Source organism: Drosophila miranda, chromosome XR (assembly GCF_003369915.1).
Source record: "Drosophila miranda strain MSH22 chromosome XR, D.miranda_PacBio2.1, whole genome shotgun sequence".
NCBI lineage: Eukaryota > Metazoa > Arthropoda > Insecta > Diptera > Drosophilidae > Drosophila > Drosophila miranda.
This window is the reverse complement of record NC_046674.1, coordinates 9,724,698-9,743,065: the sequence shown is the minus strand read 5'-3', so window position 1 is coordinate 9,743,065 and position 18,368 is coordinate 9,724,698. Positions and strand designations below refer to the sequence as shown.

At 49.4% G+C, this 18,368-nt stretch overlaps 4 protein-coding genes across 5 annotated transcripts; all 4 read right to left on the bottom strand.

Moving 5' to 3' along the window:
* Positions 1-5,038: 5,038 nt before the first annotated feature.
* Positions 5,039-7,513, bottom strand: LOC108151285 (homeobox protein 5). The gene has a single exon (XM_017279816.2). It carries the CDS (start codon positions 7,151-7,153, stop codon positions 6,143-6,145), a length of 1,011 nt encoding a protein of 336 aa, XP_017135305.1. The 5' UTR covers positions 7,154-7,513; the 3' UTR covers positions 5,039-6,142.
* A 4,142-nt stretch (positions 7,514-11,655) lies between these two features.
* Positions 11,656-14,504, bottom strand: LOC108151284 (dentin sialophosphoprotein). Its single transcript, XM_017279815.2, has one exon. The coding sequence runs from the start codon at positions 13,140-13,142 to the stop codon at positions 12,027-12,029; it is 1,116 nt and encodes a 371-aa protein (XP_017135304.1). The 5' UTR covers positions 13,143-14,504; the 3' UTR covers positions 11,656-12,026.
* Positions 14,505-14,603: 99 nt separating this feature from the next.
* LOC108151309 lies at positions 14,604-15,184 on the bottom strand. Of its 2 annotated transcripts, none has more exons than XM_017279847.2 (2): positions 15,037-15,184; positions 14,604-14,965 (listed from the first exon to the last, which is right to left on the bottom strand). In XM_017279847.2, exons 1-2 carry the CDS (start codon positions 15,058-15,060, stop codon positions 14,663-14,665), a joined length of 327 nt encoding a protein of 108 aa, XP_017135336.1. In that variant the 5' UTR covers positions 15,061-15,184; the 3' UTR covers positions 14,604-14,662. The 2 variants fall into 2 exon arrangements, with proteins under 2 accessions (XP_017135336.1, XP_017135335.1); XM_017279846.2 differs by having other exon boundaries at positions 14,604-14,968; positions 15,037-15,183.
* A 1,723-nt stretch (positions 15,185-16,907) lies between these two features.
* LOC108151314 lies at positions 16,908-17,463 on the bottom strand. Its single transcript, XM_017279853.2, has 2 exons — positions 17,355-17,463; positions 16,908-17,285 (listed from the first exon to the last, which is right to left on the bottom strand). The coding sequence occupies exons 1-2, from the start codon at positions 17,361-17,363 to the stop codon at positions 17,031-17,033; spliced, it is 264 nt and encodes an 87-aa protein (XP_017135342.1). The 5' UTR covers positions 17,364-17,463; the 3' UTR covers positions 16,908-17,030.
* Positions 17,464-18,368: the final 905 nt, after the last annotated feature.

The window sequence follows — 18,368 nt, the reverse complement described above, 5'->3', positions numbered from 1 at the left end:
AGAGCGAAAGCCCGGGTCACTCCCTCTTTCTAATTGATTTTACAACCAATTCTCGGGAGGAAAAACTGCATGGAAAAGCTCCGAGCTTGCCGTCACAGGAGTGTTTTTTTTGTTGTTTATTTTCTTTATTTTGGGAAATGCCACTCCTTAGAATTCCAAACCCCCCGCCCCCTTCCGAATGTCTTTCCTTCTGCTTTTTTTGGCCATTTGTACGTGCACTGCTGCCATGGCCTAGTGGCTGCCGTCCATCGCCGCTTTAGGGCTTGCTCCTTCGCAGGACAACACGTAGTAGCTGCTGCTCGTTGGGCCTTGGAACTGACTGCAAATGTCAGGCTTATGCTTGTGCATTCATTTGGGGGTCACTTTTCGTGAATAATTGATGTCCCCATGGGATGGAAGAGCCCGAAAGCAGGCCGAAAGCAGGCCGAAAGCAGGCCGAAAGTAGCCCGAAAGTAGCCCGAAAGTAGCCCGAAAACAGCTTGAAAACTACATAACTAATTACTAATTACTGTGGGGGGGAGGGGTGCTCGCTGAGAGGTGAATAAATGATGTGCGCAGCAGGTTCTTTATTTTCAAAACAGAAGACGGATGTGGTACTTGTTTCTCGCATGGAATTTATGCCGCTTTCCGTTGCCTACTTTTGTGCGTATCCTGTGCGTGTCACTTGTGGCCATGCCAGGGGCATTTTGTTTGCCTATTGGCTTCAATTACCGAAACACAGGCTGCATATCTAATGAGAGAGTCGGGCTCAAGTGGCGCCTCAAGAAGTGAAAGCACACACACGCCCCATTTGGACGGGCATCGGAGGGATGGGGGGGCGACCTCTCTGTGTAACCTGATTGTTCTCACACGTTGGAGAAACAGTCGGGAGTCTGGTATTTGGGTCAAAGTGTGAATTAGCATAAGTGATGCCCTGCGCCTGTTCCTACTCCTGCCTCTGCCCCTGCTCCTGGCACACTGCCACACGTTTCTCCTCGAGTGTTTAGCAATGAGCAACGATTTAATACGCGGCACCCAAAGTAGCGACTAAAATTACCCAAAAGATGCCCGAAGGGAAAGCAACAGACAGACGGGCGGGCGGGCGGTTACTCTTGAAAATTTCATTAATATTTCTTTTCGGGGAAGAAGTCCCATTAAAACACGTACGGGGAAAGGGGCCTGGGGAGGGGGAGGGGAGAAACAACAGAGATAACAAGCCGGAAACATGAGCAATAAAAATATACAATAAAAAACCTGAAGAGGCATCAAAAGATGAGGTTGCAGCAGAGGAGCGCAGAGGAGACGGTGAGAGAGAGGGGGGAGACCGGTACGGAGAGAGGGGAGTCTCCACTGATGTTGATGATGAGATGGCGGGGCACAAAAGGTACACAAAATTCAAACGAAAACAAATATTTGTATGGAAGTCATGGAGTCGTATACGGAATACCCACATGACGGCAGGCGGGTGGAGGGAGACGGCAGGCGCGAGACGGAGGGGAGTGCTCCATTTTCGAATGAGGGCAGGGTCCTCCGCCCGCTCCTCTGTGTGAAACTGCCATAAAATATTGCCACTAAAAGAAAGTCTAAAAGTTGACTAAGAAGGCCGCAAGTTCAGATTGTTCTTCCACGCTCCACGCTCCACACTCCACACTCATGTGTGCTGTGCCCACACAGGGCAGAAGATTAATTATTTTGTGGTGATGCATACCGTGGAAAAGTGCCTCCAACAAAAAGAGACAGGGCCTAAAGAAAACAATGGAAAACAGGCAGAAAGGGGAAGAGTTCTCCGCTTTTAGGGTATCTTTGAGCTCGATCAGTGCCTGCCTCTGCCTCGGCCTCTGCCTGTGGCAACAAGTTGACCCGTAGGTCCCACCTCGCCATTTCTGCCCCTTGCCAGCAGTTTCCATGTTCGGCTGGCGCGTGCAGCAAATTAACACGCCCCGCCCCATAAACAACCACGAAACGGGGGAGTGCAGGAGGCTTTGGGGCTCGAAACTCCATAAGAGAAGTTAATGCCGTGTAACCTGTTAAAATGAAGCCCGTACTCCCGCTCCCCCTCCCACTCCAAATGGAAATGGAAGTCCTACCTTCGTTGTGGGTGGGATGGCGTGGGTGTGGGGTGTGGGGGTGTGCCATAAACCACCAAACGTAGAGAGCAGAAATTATTTCCGTTTATTATTAATAAGCAGCCGCCACATTCCATGCTGCTGCTGCCACATTCCGCTGTACTCTACTGGAGGGAATTTCTGTGGAAATATAAATAGAAATGGCTAGCGAATGCCCTAAAATAAACGCCGGGAAAAGGCTCTTAATTAAATGCTTAAAAATAGCTATTCATTTTGCAGAAAAACAATAGAGAAGCAGAGGCAAAGGAGGGGCGGCAGCAGAGGCAGACGACCGCAAAGAGGAGGAGCTCTTGGGTGGCTCGAAGGAGATGCAGGGCAGAGTCTGGAACTATACTTGAGGGCTGTCGAAATGATTACGTGCCTGGCAGCAGGAGCAGCAGCAGGGGGAGGGGAAGAGGAAGGGGCAGAGGAACGTTCTGTATATTGTTATGACTACTCTCGTACGAGAGCAATTTCAAATGAAATGGGAGAAAGGTCTCGTTGAGATAGAGATAGACAGACAGACAAACAAGCAAAAGGTTTCTTCGGTTGCCATCAGTGCGTATGAGCAACAATCACAGCTGTAAAAATCACACATACGCACTGTGTGCCCTTTGGATCTCGGCGTTGCGTTGCGTATCGCTTTATCCCCACTTCAATGATGCCCATTTGTCGACTGTCAACGGGAATTAGGTCAAAGGATATTTTTAGAACATCCGCAGCGCATAGAAACGTACTACGAAGGAATCTTCGAGTGGGTCTGGGGGCTGGGCACTGGGCACTGGGGTATAGTGCGGTAGGGATGCCAATTTCTGGTTGCGTTGCCAAAATATTTAGATTCTGACAGATTTTTCATCATCTTTTCGGTCACGTCGGACAACAGGCACACAGGACAAGTGTGTGCGTGTGTGTGTGTGCAGCAAATCAGCTTGGAAAATGGAACATGGAGCAGGTCCCTGCCTCCAATTGAGTGCGTGACGTGACTGTTCCGGCCATTTAGCAGGAGGAAGGCTCTTGGATTGGCCATTAAACAAAAAGGGGGGGCAGGGGAGGAGACTCCCTGTGGCTTACCCAAGTTTACGCTTAATATTCGCACTAATTTCATTAATTTGTTTGCTGCCTCTCGCATTTGATTTGCCAAACAGATGGATTTTTATGATGATTGTTGTTCCCCCTCCCCGCCAGGGTGGGGATTCTGTAGAGTGGAGAGTGTAGACTGGAGAGTCTTTCGAATCTGTCGCACACAAATCAATCAAATGCAAAACTGAACACAACCAAAACTCAAATTCAAACACAACTACAGGACTCTCCTTTTTGGCGAACCTCGAGAGGGAGCCGCCTGTCAAATCAAACTGTCAGATGGTTTCGCTTCTCTTCTTTTTTATTGCGGTTCGACGGGCTGCTGGTTATTCGATATTTATTGTCTGCCAGTTGAGCTGGAAGCATATTAATCAAAAACCCTTAGACATGGCTCCCACCGCCTGCTCTCAGACATCCACAGCCCTGCTCTGCGCTGCGCACTCATTATAAATTCAACAAGAATCCCCATCGAGAGATGTGTCCTCAGTCATTGTCATATATTGCCCTGACAACCAAATATCTCCATCTGATGGCAATTCAATCGTTGACCTACTTTCATGGACAACTTTTCTACTTTTCTACTTATTTTCTTCGGAGACGGGTTGAGGCTGGCCATCGAGTGGGGGAGCCACTCAATCGGGACGGAGTCCAAGAACAGCTCTCACTCTCTAATTGCAGATTCCACATAACCGTCATCGGCAGCAGCAGCCTCATCATGGCCATAGACATCATCGTAATCGTATCGTAATCTGTGGGATGTCCATTGATTTGTGGCTATTTTTGGCCAAACTTTTTGTAATGGGCAAAAGTTTTCTGCCTCGATTGGTGTCACAGAAAACGGCGCAGACATTAAGTGAGAAATGAATGGCATGGGATTGGGAATGGGAATGGGGAAAGCCTATTATGATTATAATGAATAAGGGCACAAGTTGATATGGAAATGGCGATTTAATTAGTTGACAAATAGATTGAAGTGGATGGAAAAGTACAGACGAAGTGCGAGTGCCTTTAGCGGACAGACTAACGAGTGGCGAGTAACGAGTAAATAGTGAGCAATCATCAGTAGAAATTTAATAAGAACTAACAGCTCTCAGCTCAGCTAAGCCTTTGAAGGGTGAGTGCCTGATGTTCAAGAGATCGCAACACCGCAGCCCCTTACCCGCTGCTCTCCCTCAGAGAGATCCCCGGCTGGATATCCAAGCCTGTGGGCACCATCCTTAAAGAAAAGACTTTAGTTTTTTTCATCTTTTTGTCGTGTAAATTATTTCACTTTTATTGAACTTTCATTTTGCGTGTGGATTGCTATGTGGATTGCTGAGTGGTCCACCTTCAGTGGACAGACTACCGAGTAGCGAGTAACGAGTAACGAGTAACGAGTAAAAAGTGAGCAATCATCAGTAGAAATTTAATGGGAAATACCAGCTCTCAGCTCAGCTCAGCCTTTGCAGGGTGAGTGCCTGATGTTCAAGAGATCGCTCCTCGCAGCCCCTTACCCGCTGCTCTCCCTCAGAGAGGGCTACCATCCTTAAAGAAAAGACTTTCGTTTTTTTCATCTTTTTGTCGTGTAAATTATTTCACTTTTATTGAACTTTCATTTTGCGTGTGGATTGCTATGTGGTTTGCTGCCTGTCCCAAACATTTCTGGTTCTGGTGCTCGGCTCTGCTCTGCTGTGTTCTGCTGTTGGTAAATAGTTGATAATACAATATTTTGTAGATGCTGCTGCTGCTGTATATATGTGGTATATAGTATTTATGCTGATATTGTTTCAGTATATAATCCCTCAACGGTTATTGCTTTTGCTTACGATTCATATATATATATGTATATATGTGTATATCCGTATGTAGAATGTGTATAAACGAGTATATCTTTAGGCCTTGGATTGCATTGTATTTTACTTGAATCTTTAGGTTAAACTGCATGTAAATCTGTGTGTAAACGGCTAAAGTACGCATAAAGTACACTCTCGAGTCAAGTCAAGTCACGTCTAGTCTAGTCTAGTCAAGTTGGCTTTTTCGGTTATGGATATTCCTACTTTTGCTGGATCTGGAGTGCTCTTTCTATAACTATTCTTCATTGTTGTTGCTATATCTTATATATATATATCATTTCTGGTTGGTTTTGGCAAATAAGTTGTTGTTTTTGATTTGGAATGGAACAAGTTCTTAATGTAAATAATTGAAGTTAAGATTAAAGTTAAGGTTAAAGTTAACGTTAAAGTTAAAGTTAATGTTAATGTTAAGGTTTTTTCGGAACATAGATAAATGCCTGACAAATTGTTGATCCCATTTAACATTCACTAAGGAAAAATCTACACTTAACTTATCCGTCCATACATTTTCTTCGGCGAAAGAAAATACTCGTTCAATATTTGATTTTTTGTTTTTGCATTGCTTTGCTTTGACTTTTCCGAATAAAGGCACGAATCGTTTTAGGAATTTTTAAATCTAAAGGAAATCTTCTACTGCGCGAACAAAAAAAAAAAAAAAACCAATGAAAAGTTGAATTTTTCTTTTACAGTCTTTGGCATGCGTAGTGGTATGTGTGTGGCATGTGGCATGATTTTCTGATCTAGAATCAAGCGTGTGTGTGTGTGTGTCTGTACTATGACGAATGCCTCTCTACTTAATAATTCTTTTGTTTTATTGTATAATTCGGTATATATTTAATTTTTGTGTTTTTTTTTCAAGTGCAAAAGTTATTCAAATTTAAAAAAAAAACATTTCTCCTTTCTCATTTCAATTCTTGTGGAAAGGAATATCCTTTTTGTTTTCTTTGTGTTTGGCGAAGACTTTCGGATATGATGGATGGGGGCAGTGGTTGGGCCGTGGAGGGGGGAATGGGGGGCAGGAGGGAAAGGCTTGTTGTATCACAGATTTTGAAATGAATTTCTGATGAAGGGGGGGGAGGGGCAATGGGGAAATGGGGAAATGGTTGATGGCTAATCTCCAGGTCTAGAATCTTCTGGAATCCCATTCTAACGCCTCGCATACTGACAGCAGACGGAGCTGCGGGGCACCCGCTGGGTGGGCAGGCCGGACATGCCCTTCAGATATGTGTAGGAGACGGGCTGCCGCAGAATCCTCTGCGGCGGCGGCTTCTCCTTCTCCTTTCCCTTTCCCTTGCCCGCTGAGGCATGGCAGGAGGCGCCACTGCCGCACTTGGAGCCGACTGTCGCAGGCTGCTGGTGCAGCTCCACATTCGAGGCGGACTTGAGAGCCGACTTCAGGGGCATTGCCGTTTGGGTGGCGGCCGCCGGGGGTGGCGGCGGCGGCGACGGGCCGCTGCACGAGAGCGAGCGTGAGGTCAGCGAGAGGCTCTCGAAGGCCCGGCGCAGCGAGGATGTGGAGCGGCGATGCAGCCGCGAGAAGCTGGCCCGGCCCGTCTGCGTCTGCTTCAGCTTCAGCTGGAGCTGCTGGCGCTGGTGCTGCTGCTGCTGCTGGTGCTGGTGCTGTTGGAGGTGCTCCTGCTGCTCCTCAATGTCCAGGGTGCTGCTCGTCTCGCTGGAGGCGCACGACATGGACATCAGCTCGAGCCGCGACTGGTGTGCGGCCAGGCCACGCCCCGAGGAGCACGAGTCGGTCGATGAACTGTGTGCATCCTCCTCCTGCTGCTGCTGCTGCACGGCTGCAACTGCCACTGCAGCGGCGGCGGCAGAGACAGCGACTGCGTCATCCTCCGACTGAAGTAGGTCATCCTGCGACCTCAGGCCGAAGCGTCGGCTCAGCTGCCGAAAGAAGCCCAGGTTCCGCTCGAACCGTGGCACGGGCGACACACTGAGGCTGCTGCCCGGGGAGGAGCACACCTCCAGCTCGGACATGGACTTCTTGCCCCCAAAATGGTTGAGATTGAAGTTGTTGTTGTTCAGGCTCCCGTTGCTGCCGTTGCTCCCATTGGAGGTCTTCTCCTTCCGCCTCGGCTTCTGGGACTGTGACTGTGCCTCCGACTGTGGCAGCTCGTCCGCAAAGCAAACATGAGGGGTACCCATGGAATGGCTGAAATTCAATTCAATTTCTGGCCGAAAGTAATTTCCTTTGACTGCTTCCTGATTGCCGCTTCAGGGCGGGGCGGGGCGGTGCGGTGAGAGGCTGAAGGCAGTGCAAATGGCTGCACTTCCGCTGCTTTTCCGCTGCTCTTCCGCTTCCTGTCTGCCGACACGACACCCAACACCCGACACCCTTCCTTTGCCGAGATCCACTTCCTTTGTTGTTGTAACCGGTCTTTGTCCGCGAGAGACGCCGCCGACTGCCGTTTGCCGTTTGCCGCTAGGTTTCGTGTCGTGCGTCGTGCTTCGGTTTTCGCTTCGCTTCGCTTTGCTTCGGGAGAGTGTGTGTTCGGTTACGTTGTCCTGCCGCGTTTGAGTCGGCAAATCGGAAGCCGCGTCCTTTTATAGACTCGCCCGGTGTCTGCGAAGGTCTGCAAGCGGGCTCTCTCGCTCTCTCTGCAAAGTGCCTTCCAGGACATGTCAAAGGCAGGGTACAGAACGGTCCGAGATGTGGCGTAGAGAGTGCTGGGAGTGCCCTACCTTGCACTCAATATACCCTGCACTCCCTGGCACCGCCACTCCCGAGGGCTCTCCTTTGTCCTCCTGTTCGTCCTGCTCGTCCTGTTCGTCCTGTTCATCCTGCTCGCATTTGTTGCCTCATCTCTTAAAACGGGAAGCGAATTTTGTTTACCGTTGCTGTTGCTGTTGCCGTTGCTGTTTGCTTGCGCCGCCGGCCGCCAGGTGGTGTCAATGCACGCGCCCTGCCCCCCCCCCCCCCCCCCCCCCCCCCCGGCCTTTGCTCTTTACTCAGGGGGATCCCCCGCCGCCTCAGGGCGCCTGACTTTCCATCAACTTCTGGACTTTGTCCGCTCGTCCTTCGACTTTTAATTGTTTTCCCTGACGTCCTGTTCCTTCGTTCGATCAATTATTAATCAGCCAGACGCTTTTCCATTTCCCATTTTCAATTTCCTTTTGTTTCGCGTTTGATTCCATTTTGGGCATTTGTGCCGTTAAAAATAGCCTTTAAAGAAGTCCCTCTGGGGGCTGGTCCTTCTCTTTGAGGGATTTTACTAAAAATATCCTTGGCTATGACAGTTTTCAAGTGGAGTCCCCATTTGGAAGACCGGCCCCTTCCTTGCGTCAAAAATAGATTCGCGCCCTTCCGCCCTGCCACGAGCATTAATTCAATTGTTGTTGGATTTTATTTAATTACGCACAAAATTGATTTTAATGCGCTATAAATAAAGCCGAATGCCAATTTTATGCGAAGAACATTCTAAGACAATCTACGATAAAAGCAGTGGCGGTGGCGGTGGCTGTGGTGGTGGCTGTGGCGGGGGCTGTGGCGGGGGCTGCGGCCTAATGAAGTCCTTTGTCTTGGCCTCACGAGGAGCAGAGCGGAGTGCGAGAGATTTAAGGAGGTGTCAACAGCGATTACTCCACGCCTCAAAATGTTCAACTTCTAATTAGAGGCGCAATTGTTGTGTGTGTTTTCGGCGGCGACTGACGTCAGAGCGGCCACCGATTTGTCGCTTTCGTGAGTTTCCTTCCCCCCATCCAAAAGTGACACAACTTTCGGATCAATTTGGGGCTCGACTTTGTCGTGGGTTGGGGCTTTTGTGGGGTGCTGCCTTTGGCTTAGCCGCTGACTTGATAAGCGTCTTGTCGCATCCATTAACTCATTTACGACTGGACTTAATGAGGCCAGCCATCCGATGGCTTAACAAATGAGCCACCATGTTGTCCCGCGGATCAATGAACTCCGCAATTGGCAGCAAAAGTTAAAAGTTGACAACTGCAAGCTAATTATCGTATAAATTGTATGTGAAAATAATCTCAAAAGTGGCTGGAAAGGCCCTAGGAGATGGCCCCATTACTTGTGCGATTGGAGTTAAGAAATATTTCAGTAGGGGGACCTTCTCTTTATCGATACCATTCCACCGCCAATCATCGACTTGTCTTCAGAGTGAATGCATTTGTGATTTCAAGACCTGTACCATTATTACAGATAAGCAGTAGAGATCTGCTTGGCTCTAGTCAAAACACGAGAGGGAACTCTACATGAATACCCTTAAACTGAGCAAGACTCAGTATGGCTCTCCTCCGCCAGACGGCGCTAACATTGCACGACGAAGAGTGTGTGCGAGTGAGACAGCAAATCAGTCAGATCGTGTAGGACGCTGCATTGCCACTGCCAATTGATTTGTTCCTTTTGGTTATAAGAATGATCCGATCTGATCCAGATTCGGCAGTCTAGAAGTTAGAAGATCTCTAAAATGTCGTTGCTCTAGCTTTTATAGTCTCTGAGAACTAGGCACTCATAGGGACGGACAGACATGGCTATATCGTATGGGCTATTGATGCTGATCGAGAATATACATATATACTTTATGGGGTCGGAAACGACCTTCTGGGTATTACCCTACACTACAATATTTGCCTTTGTTGAGCACTATTTGTGGCAAATTCTGTTCCAAATACTGAGATCTTTTGTGTAGTTCAGGTGCAGGGCAATCATTCAATCAGAATGTGTTGCGATGTGTGTCTACAGGAGTCTATCTCTCTACTTTTGTCTCAGTGAGACAGTGTCCTGTGAGGCATCCTGCCAAAGTACGAGTATTCAAGAGAACTTTATCTTCCTTTGAAAATACAGACAATGGATATGCAAAGTACCAAAATAGCTTAGCAATGAAGAGGATGATGAGTTTCCGCTTCTTTTAGTGTTGCTTCGGTAATACGTTCCTCCTAGGCTTTTCAGTTCTTTAAAAATCCTTCAATCGAATCATTGAGACAGCATTTTCCCCCGAAGGCTGTTGACTGTTTATTGTCTTTGGCTCTTTTCTGGCTGGCTTTCCAGGAACTCAGCCCAAGGTGCTGTTGTCCCTCACCCCTGCCCTCTCTGCACCCGTAACCCTTTCGTGACCTTTTCGTGCAACGTGGTTTTCCGGCAAAAAGCAAAACATTCGCCAACTGCGTCACACAAAACTATCAGACTACGGCATTTGTTGTTCCCTTTTTTGGGCGTGTGAGGGAATTTGTTTGTTTGCAGATAAATCATGAATTTTAATTTGGTTATCTTGGGACATTAAGTGTGCCAAGGATATGCGGCTCTTTGAGCCACGGGCTGCTTGTTTATTTTGGGCTAAACATCAGAAAGGGAAGGAAAGGAGAGGGTTCAAAGAGACAATGACCCTGAAACAGAGGGACCTTCCACCCACAGCCCAGCCACCCATTGCGAAAGCAACATGGCACATAATTGAGGTGTCATCAAATTTTAAATGCGCCGGCAGTGTGGCACTGTGGCAGTGTGGCAGTGTGGCAGTGTGGCAGTGGGGCAGCAGGCAGCATCGTCGATTAACGTCACGGATTCGCACAGACATCGACGTGGACATGATATGCGCTCTCTCGTATGTCAAAACTGTAAGGTCGAGTCCTTCAGCAACTTGATTTTGAGGACTTTGCCTACATCATCAGCAGCGGGAGCATCTGAATGGAGGAGTCCATGCACTGCACTGGCACTGGCACTGGGACACTTTCGGTGTCTGTTCCCGGGCTGGGAACAGAACGGAGGCCACGCTTCGCTCTCTCTCTCTCTCTGCCTCTCTCTGCCTCTCTCTTTCTCGCAGAGAGAGCTTTTTGCCTACGTTAACGGTGTCCTTAAGCTTTCCGCTTTACCGTTACAATGGAAGCTCTCTCCTTGATTTTGCATTCCATTCGCCTTGACTGAAATTTGATTTTTCTATTTTTTTCCCCACAAAAAATATGAAGAAAAAAAGTAAAATTCGTTTTTTTTTTTATATAGTCATGTGTTTTTTTATTCCATTGACATCTAGTCTTAATCGTAGATTATATATTTACTAAAAATATATATTGTATATATTTTCTTTGATTTCTTAGGCCTCTAATTACATTTTCACTACAGTTTTGATTTTCTCCAACTACCATAAAGTTTTCTTATCTTATCTTTTCTTTTATTTCATTTCATTGATATTTTAGTTCTTTTTGTTAGAATAATTTTGTTAGAATATTTTGTTCAAAAAAATTTGTGAATTATTGTAAAATTCTTGTTGTTTTTTTATTAGAGTGTTCTTTAAGAGGTTTCTTTTTTTTTTTTTTTTTTGTTGATTTTTCCTTGTATAAATTCGTCAATTTGAAGAGTTTAATCGAATCGAAAATAAGTGCAAAGTATAGGGAAAACTAGTATTTCAAAAGTGCAAAATCTCTTGGTTTTTCTTTTTGTTTTTTTCATTTCCTTTTGTGGAACAACTAAATGTGCCTCGATAAATCGAGTCTAACGTTAGGATTACTTGTCGGAAGATATGTGCGGGGTGTAATAGGTAATGCAATCATAATGATAATCTAAATAACGTTTTCTTTAGGCTAAAACTAGGTGTTTTTTGTTTCCGTTTAGTTTGTAAACTGAAAGTCCCTACAGTACAGGCCGAAGACAATTAGATCGTCTAGGGTGAAATACATATATACTACTATATACCATACATATAGCACTCGTACTCGTAGACATATGTTCTGATTTCTGGGAGGGAGGGGGGTATATAGAATTAGGTACACTTATGGGCCCAATCCGCAGAGGATAGTCCTCCGCGGACTCAGCTTTCACACATTTATAAAATATGCTCTCTGCTGCTCCCCGACGAATCTCAGAAGAATCCCCGTCACGTTTCATGTTTGCAATCCTTCCAATCCCTTGCTTTAGGCTCTAGGCTTTAGGCTTTGGGCTTTAGGCTTTTAGGCACTACTCGTACATCACTTGGATCCGAAGAGAGCTAGAGTATCTCTCCCCAGGTCCAGATCCAGTCCCGTTTCCACTCCTTGCAGCTTCATCCACTGGTCACTTCTCCCAGTTCGTCTGGTTCTCTTAGTACATGTGATGGAGGGTGTAGGGACAGCAGACCGCATAGCTGGGAACCCTCGAGTAGAGCCCCGACATGCCCTTCATGTGGACATACTGCACTGGTGGCCGCAGGATGCTCTGCTGCTTCTTGTCCTTCTTCGAGGAGGAGCCGGAGCCGGAGTTCGACTTGGAGCTGGAGTTGCTGTGGCTGTTGCTGGAGTGGCTGCTGCTGCTGCTGCTGCTGTTGGAGTTGTGGGGCGACAGGGACTTCTTCTTCAGCTGTCGGTGCAGGGGCGTGCTGCTGCAGGAGAGGGAGCGCAGCGAGGCGTTGGCGGTGGTGGCCGCCGAGCTGGAGAAGTGCTGGAGCATCCGGCTGACCGACGACGAAATCGAGATCCGGCTGAGATGGAGTCCGTGCGATTTGGAAGCGGAAGCGGATGCCGCCGAAGCGGATCTTGGCTTCCTGCTCTCATTTTCGTTCTCATTATCGTTCTCGTTCTCATCCTCGCGCTCATTGTCGCCGTCGTTGTCGTTGTCGTTGTCGCCATCGCCCTCTCCCTCGTTGCTGCTGCTGCTGCTGTTGCTGCCCTCGCTGCAGTCCTCGTCGTAGTGGGGATGCATCTGGGGATGCAGCTGCTCCAGGGCGCTGCCCGGTCGGAAGACGGCTTCCACGTAGATGTGCCCCTGGTTGTCGTAGTAGTCGAGGCCCGTGGGCGAGTACCGCGAGTATCCCGACACCGGAGAGGCCCTCGAGGTGTGCTCCTGATCATGATCCTGATCCAGGTCCTGGCTGGAGCCCCCGTTCATGTTCATGTTCATGTTCATATTCAGATTCGTGGACATGCCGCCGCTGCACTCGTGGGAGCCGCGCTCGTAGCTCAGGCTGAAGGAGTCCGTGGAGCTGCTGCGGATGTCGTCCTGGCTGCTGTAGACCGTCTCGTGCTGCGGATGGTGCGAGTGGTGGTGGAAATGCTTGCCCAGGTGCCTGCTGAGCAACTGCAGCAGACTCCTGCTGCGGGAGAGCTTCTTCTGGCCGCGCTGGTGGCGCTGCTTGCCGCTGCCCAGATCCATCGAGGAGCTGGCCGCCGAGCTGCCGCTGGAGCTCGACTTGGAGCCGTTTTTGGGAGAATGGGTATCCATTTTTCTTTGAGTTTTTGTCTCTTTTCTTAGGGTTTTCTTCACTGGTTTTTCACTGGTTTATTTCACTTTTGAATAAATCGAGTTCTGGTGGAGCAGGGAGCTGCTTCTTAGCTGCTTCTTGGCTGCTTTTTGGGAGATGCTTTCTTTGGAGCAGGCTTCTCTAGAGGTTTGTCGCGTCCCGTGAGTTCTGGCGAAGACTATTGCTGGCTGCACTGCGGCTCCTGCTTTTATACACATCCTCAATGTCGTCTGACAGCTCCACTTCGTTTCAACCTTCGCCTCCGACGAGGACACACAGTGTTCGCTGTTCGTTGCTCGCTCGTGCTCCGAGCGCGCACCCGACGAGGCATGCCACACTGACACACACCGGACGACGAGGACGAGCTAATGAAGGCCCACCGAATGGGGGGCGGACATCTACCTGTTGCCTGTTGCTGCTGTTGCTGCTGCTGCTGCCCCAAAGCCTAGTGTTAGGGCATTTCCACTCAACGTGACTGCTGATGGCTTCCCCATTGTGCTGCTGCTGGATGATGCCTCATGGCTGCTGGCTGGTGGGCTTTGTAGCCAGCCGCTTGTTGCACTTTTCAGTTCCGAGTATTTTGCGTGATGGGGAACGTGATCCTAGCACGTCATACCCCGGGCATCGCCGTCACCTGAAAACTAGTGACACCTTCAGGAGCTCAGCGGCGCATGTGGATCCGACTCACGTGAAGGCATTGGTAATATTTGGAGCCTCGTGGGCAGAGGGCAGGGGGCAGGGGCAGGACTTGGCCCGTGGCTAACATCGAGCAAAGGATATTCGTGGGCCATGGAATTATACAGAAGACGAATCATGTCAGTCATGTCCTTTGTGCCGCTCAAAACATCCTTTGAGCGTGCAACGGCACTCCTGAAATAGATATAAATCCGAAAAAGACCACAGGGCTAATCTAATTCCGGATAATGACTGCAATTATGCGCTTAGCCGCATAAGAAAGAGCCAAAGGAAAAGCGCCACCCCACTGGCCGCCCCGCTTGCCAGCCCACTCGCCACCACCCACTCCCCAAGGCGAGTTTTGTGCACGTTTTGCGACCACACTGCGGTTATGCACACAGACCGCGAATGTAAGATGGAAGAGATGGAAAAGATGGGAAAAGTCTTCTATAAATAAAAACAGCGACGAGCGGCAAGGACAGCAGCCGCGGCAGTATCAGTTGGAGCAGCATAATCAGTGGCAAGCTTATAGACTGGGCCAGGCCAAGGCAATTGGAATTGGAACTTCTGCTCGTATTCGAATTGAAAAAAGAGTCAATTCAGAGATTCACTCAGTCAGTGGGTCACACGTAACGCAAGTCTCGAACGAATCCCCCGAGAGAATGTCACGTACGGGGCTTACGTGCGGCTCCTCCTGTGGTCACCTGGTGGCCGACTCCTGGCTTAGGCAATGCGTGCCGTGGAAAACAATGAAAAGTCTTTGGTGTATTGTCATTTCGGTTTCTGTTTACTGTATTCCCGATTGCTGTCGATTGGCTCTCCTCTTTTAGAGGAGGAACGGGGTTAGCGACAGGGCGCCGATGCCCACATCGAGGGCCCCGTATCGGTGTCCGGCGGCATAGGGATACCGATACGGATAGGATGCCCCCGGACTGCTGCCGTAGTAGTGGTTGGCGTTGGAGTAGTAGCCGTAGCCACTCTGATAGGGTCCTGGGCCGCCGTAGTAGCTGTTGTAGTAGGCTCCTGGTCCCGGTCCCACGTAGGGCTGCGGCTGCTGGTAGCTGACGCCGAAGGAGACCAGCGGCTTGGCCTTGACGCAGATGCTGGCAATCAGCACCAGCATTAGCTGCTGCTGCAACGGGGCAAAGGGCACGTTAGAACACTGTCAACAAGTCGATCGGAGTGGAAGGATGTGCCTACCCAAAGATACGAGTAAGTGCGCATTTTGTGGCCCCTGGAAACTGGAAACTGCGTCGTTGGGTCCTTGCCTGATTGCTCGATTGAGTGATGCCTTGATTCCCTGATTCCTTGATTCCGCGCTGGACCACGGACCGCTCTTCTCTGAGCTCTGCCTTACATTCCTGTGGCCCTTTTATACAGTACGGTACAAAACAGTATTCTGTGGCCCCCGAAACGGGGGACCGGGAGGGCGGCCAAAGCCTGTTTTCTTGGCTAAACAGCCTGCCCCAAGGGCCGGCACTGGGCTGGGAGTCCCATTCTGGTTTCTGTTTGTTCTGGTTTTCGGTCACGAATCACGAATCTTGCATCTGGAATCTCCCTCTGGAATCGCTGTATAAGTAAGCCCGTTGTTCGCATAGATTTGCCTGCCTAGTGCCTGGTGCCTGGTGCATGCCTGCCTCCCAGGGATTTCCTCAACCATTAATTGGACATTGAAAAACCTTGAACTGGCTCATGGACTCATGGAGGAGCCTGGACCTGCATTAAACCCGTTTGCAGAGAGCGAGAGATGTGTGCGGGTAGCAGTAAGCTGATATTGATGCCACACGATGCTCCAGGCCCCACTCCATGTCACTGCCACTAATCAGTGGCATCTACTGGAAAGAGGAGTCGCTTCTAATTTGCTCCGCATAATGTCCAATATCTCTTGCACTCGCAATCTGAAAGCCCTGCCATAATTAACTACAGAATACACTTTATTCTCCCGAATACGAGGCAAATGGTTCTTAAATGGTTCTACAGGAAGTAGCCTGAAGGTGCCCCCTTAAGGGAATTTTGTGTCTGTTTACAGGCCACTTTTGGGCTTGAGCAAATCACCAATTCCAATGCGCAAAGCTCATCAATTTAGAGTCTAGTTTCGCTGAAAATATTCCACACCGTCTGTATATATTTGGACACCGTTTCAAGTAGTTTTTAAGCATCCTAGACTGACATCCTTTCATGTATGCCCCTTTTAATTGTATGTATTTATGCTTACAGCCAAACCGGAGATGATTCAGCCACCAGGTGAGTCGATACTTTAATATACTCAGCCCTGAACTGCCCTGAACCCTCTCAATCGAATCGAATTCCTGCTGAGTATCATCTTGCAGTCCACGCAGCCAATCAAATATTAATTAATGCATGATAATTAGATTGGTTTCCGGTTTTCGGGGGGGGGGTTCAGCATTTGCGTACTCCCTGCGGGAGAGCCGTGGGATGGCCCCGTGGAATGCCCCCGCCGGATGGATGCGATGCCATGTGACCAGCCTCGGGTCACCAGTCACGTTCCCTCCGCTGTTTCCAGGGGCTGCCACCTGCACCTGCACCGTCGAGCGTCGAGCCCCGAACGTTGCAGAGTCAAAAGTTGTGCGTGTGCTCCTGGGGTCACATTGCAGTCATGGGCCGCTTCTAGGGCTTCTCTCTGGCCTCCCCGGTGGTGACGTGCGACAAGGCAGGCAGGCAGGCAGGCGGGCAGGCGGGCGGGCAGGCGGGCAGGCGCCACTTTGAGAGTGGATAATTTTAGACGAGCCTCCACTTGCCACTTACCGCAGGAGGTGCCACCGCACAGGTGAACAACTGCAGGGAGCAGGGAACTTAATTTCGGGGTCATTCGATACACTACTCGGCAGCCATTGAGCCACTCATTGTTTGTTCTGTTCTGCTCTGTTCTGTGCTGTTTCGGGGATCGGATCCAGCGCACAATCGAGGAACAATGGGAGGCTTGCTGGGGTTCAACAGACAGCGGGTCTTAGGGAAGTCTGCCACTGCCACTGCCACTGCCACACAGAGAGACAATGACGATGACGATGACGATGACGATGGGTGGGCTAAGCCACAGTTAAACACTTGCATTGGGAGTGGACAAACTTTATTCAAATTTCACTTGGATACGTGGATACGTGGATATGAGATGCGGCAGCGAGAGAGGTGTTTGCTCTCTCTCGCTGACTCTCCCTCTCCCTCGCTCTCGCTCTTCAATAGAGGTGATACTCATAGGTCAGGGGCTTGTAGTCGCTGCGGTACTGTTGCTGGAAGGAGTTGGGAGTCGCCACGCTGTGGTACAGATGCGATTCGGCAGCGCCGGCGGCCGGAGCCACCAGGCGGGAATAGGCCAGCGGCAGGACACCCGCAGCCCGGGCATAGGTCGACGGGTAGTACCCGTACGATGGGGTATAGTAGGTGTAGACCTCGTGGCCGAGGGCCAGACCCAGCAGACAGGCAAAAATCAGCTAAAAGTGGAATGGAAACGATCATTAGAATTTGAGTCTCTCCCCTTCATGGGGCCTTTGCGCACTTACCAGCTTCATTTCTATCGCTCGTTGCAACTCCTTGGGACAGTGATCGCAAACTGAATCCCTGCTGCCAGATGGATGGGCCTTTTATAGCCACGAAACCACACAAAACGGACAGACCTTCACTTTGGTCTTGGTAACCAAGGTCAAAGGCATTTGCCAGCAGCGGCAGTGGCAGCGGCAGGCGGCAAATGAAAGAAGCCCTTAACTCTTTTTGAAAGGAAAAGAATGGCAAAGGCTGCGGCAAAGGAATGGCCACGGAATGGAGCTGCAATTGCAATTGCTGCCCTGCCACAGAGGAGGCCTGGAAGGAGTGCAACATGCAGCAGAGCAGGAAAACCCGTTCGTTCCCTGCCACTCAGAACTCAGAGCTCAGAACTCTGAAATCTGATTCGAATCGGATTGGATTGTCGTGAGTGTTCCCCTGACAAGAGATAGTCAAGCATGCCACAGAGCATGCCACTCCCACTCCTCCTGCTGTCCATGGCCTTGGCCTAGGCGAAGGCGTTTATTTGCTTCCCTTTATCTGATTTTGTTGGTGGAGCGGAGCTGGGAGTATTGGTGTAGGTCTTGGTCCAAAATAAACAATTAAATGGGAAGCCTGCCGCACAGAGACGCACTTCCGGTATTTTTTCTTGCTTTCGGTTGAGAGGCTTTCAAGGTCAGGCCCGACGGGCGCCAGGGGGGTGGCAGGGGGCTGCTAGTTGGTGCAAAAATTGCGATGTTTCCTTCGCTTCTCTTTGTTCCCAGCAAAGTCCAAAAACAAACTCCCACGCCCAAAATCAATTAAATGAGGTTTTTGTTTATACCGAAAAATAATTCTATTGATTGTTTTTCCGCTCTTGTTTTTTCGAGGAAGGAAGCTGTTGATTTGTTTATCGCTGGCAAAATGACGCAGTTTTCCCCAGCAGCAGCAGCATCAGCATCAGAGCTTTGAGGGCATTTCCCAATCATCAGACCGAGGCGCAGCGGTTTAGTGGTGCACTTTTTCAGGTAATTCCAAACCGAGCCCATTCGAAT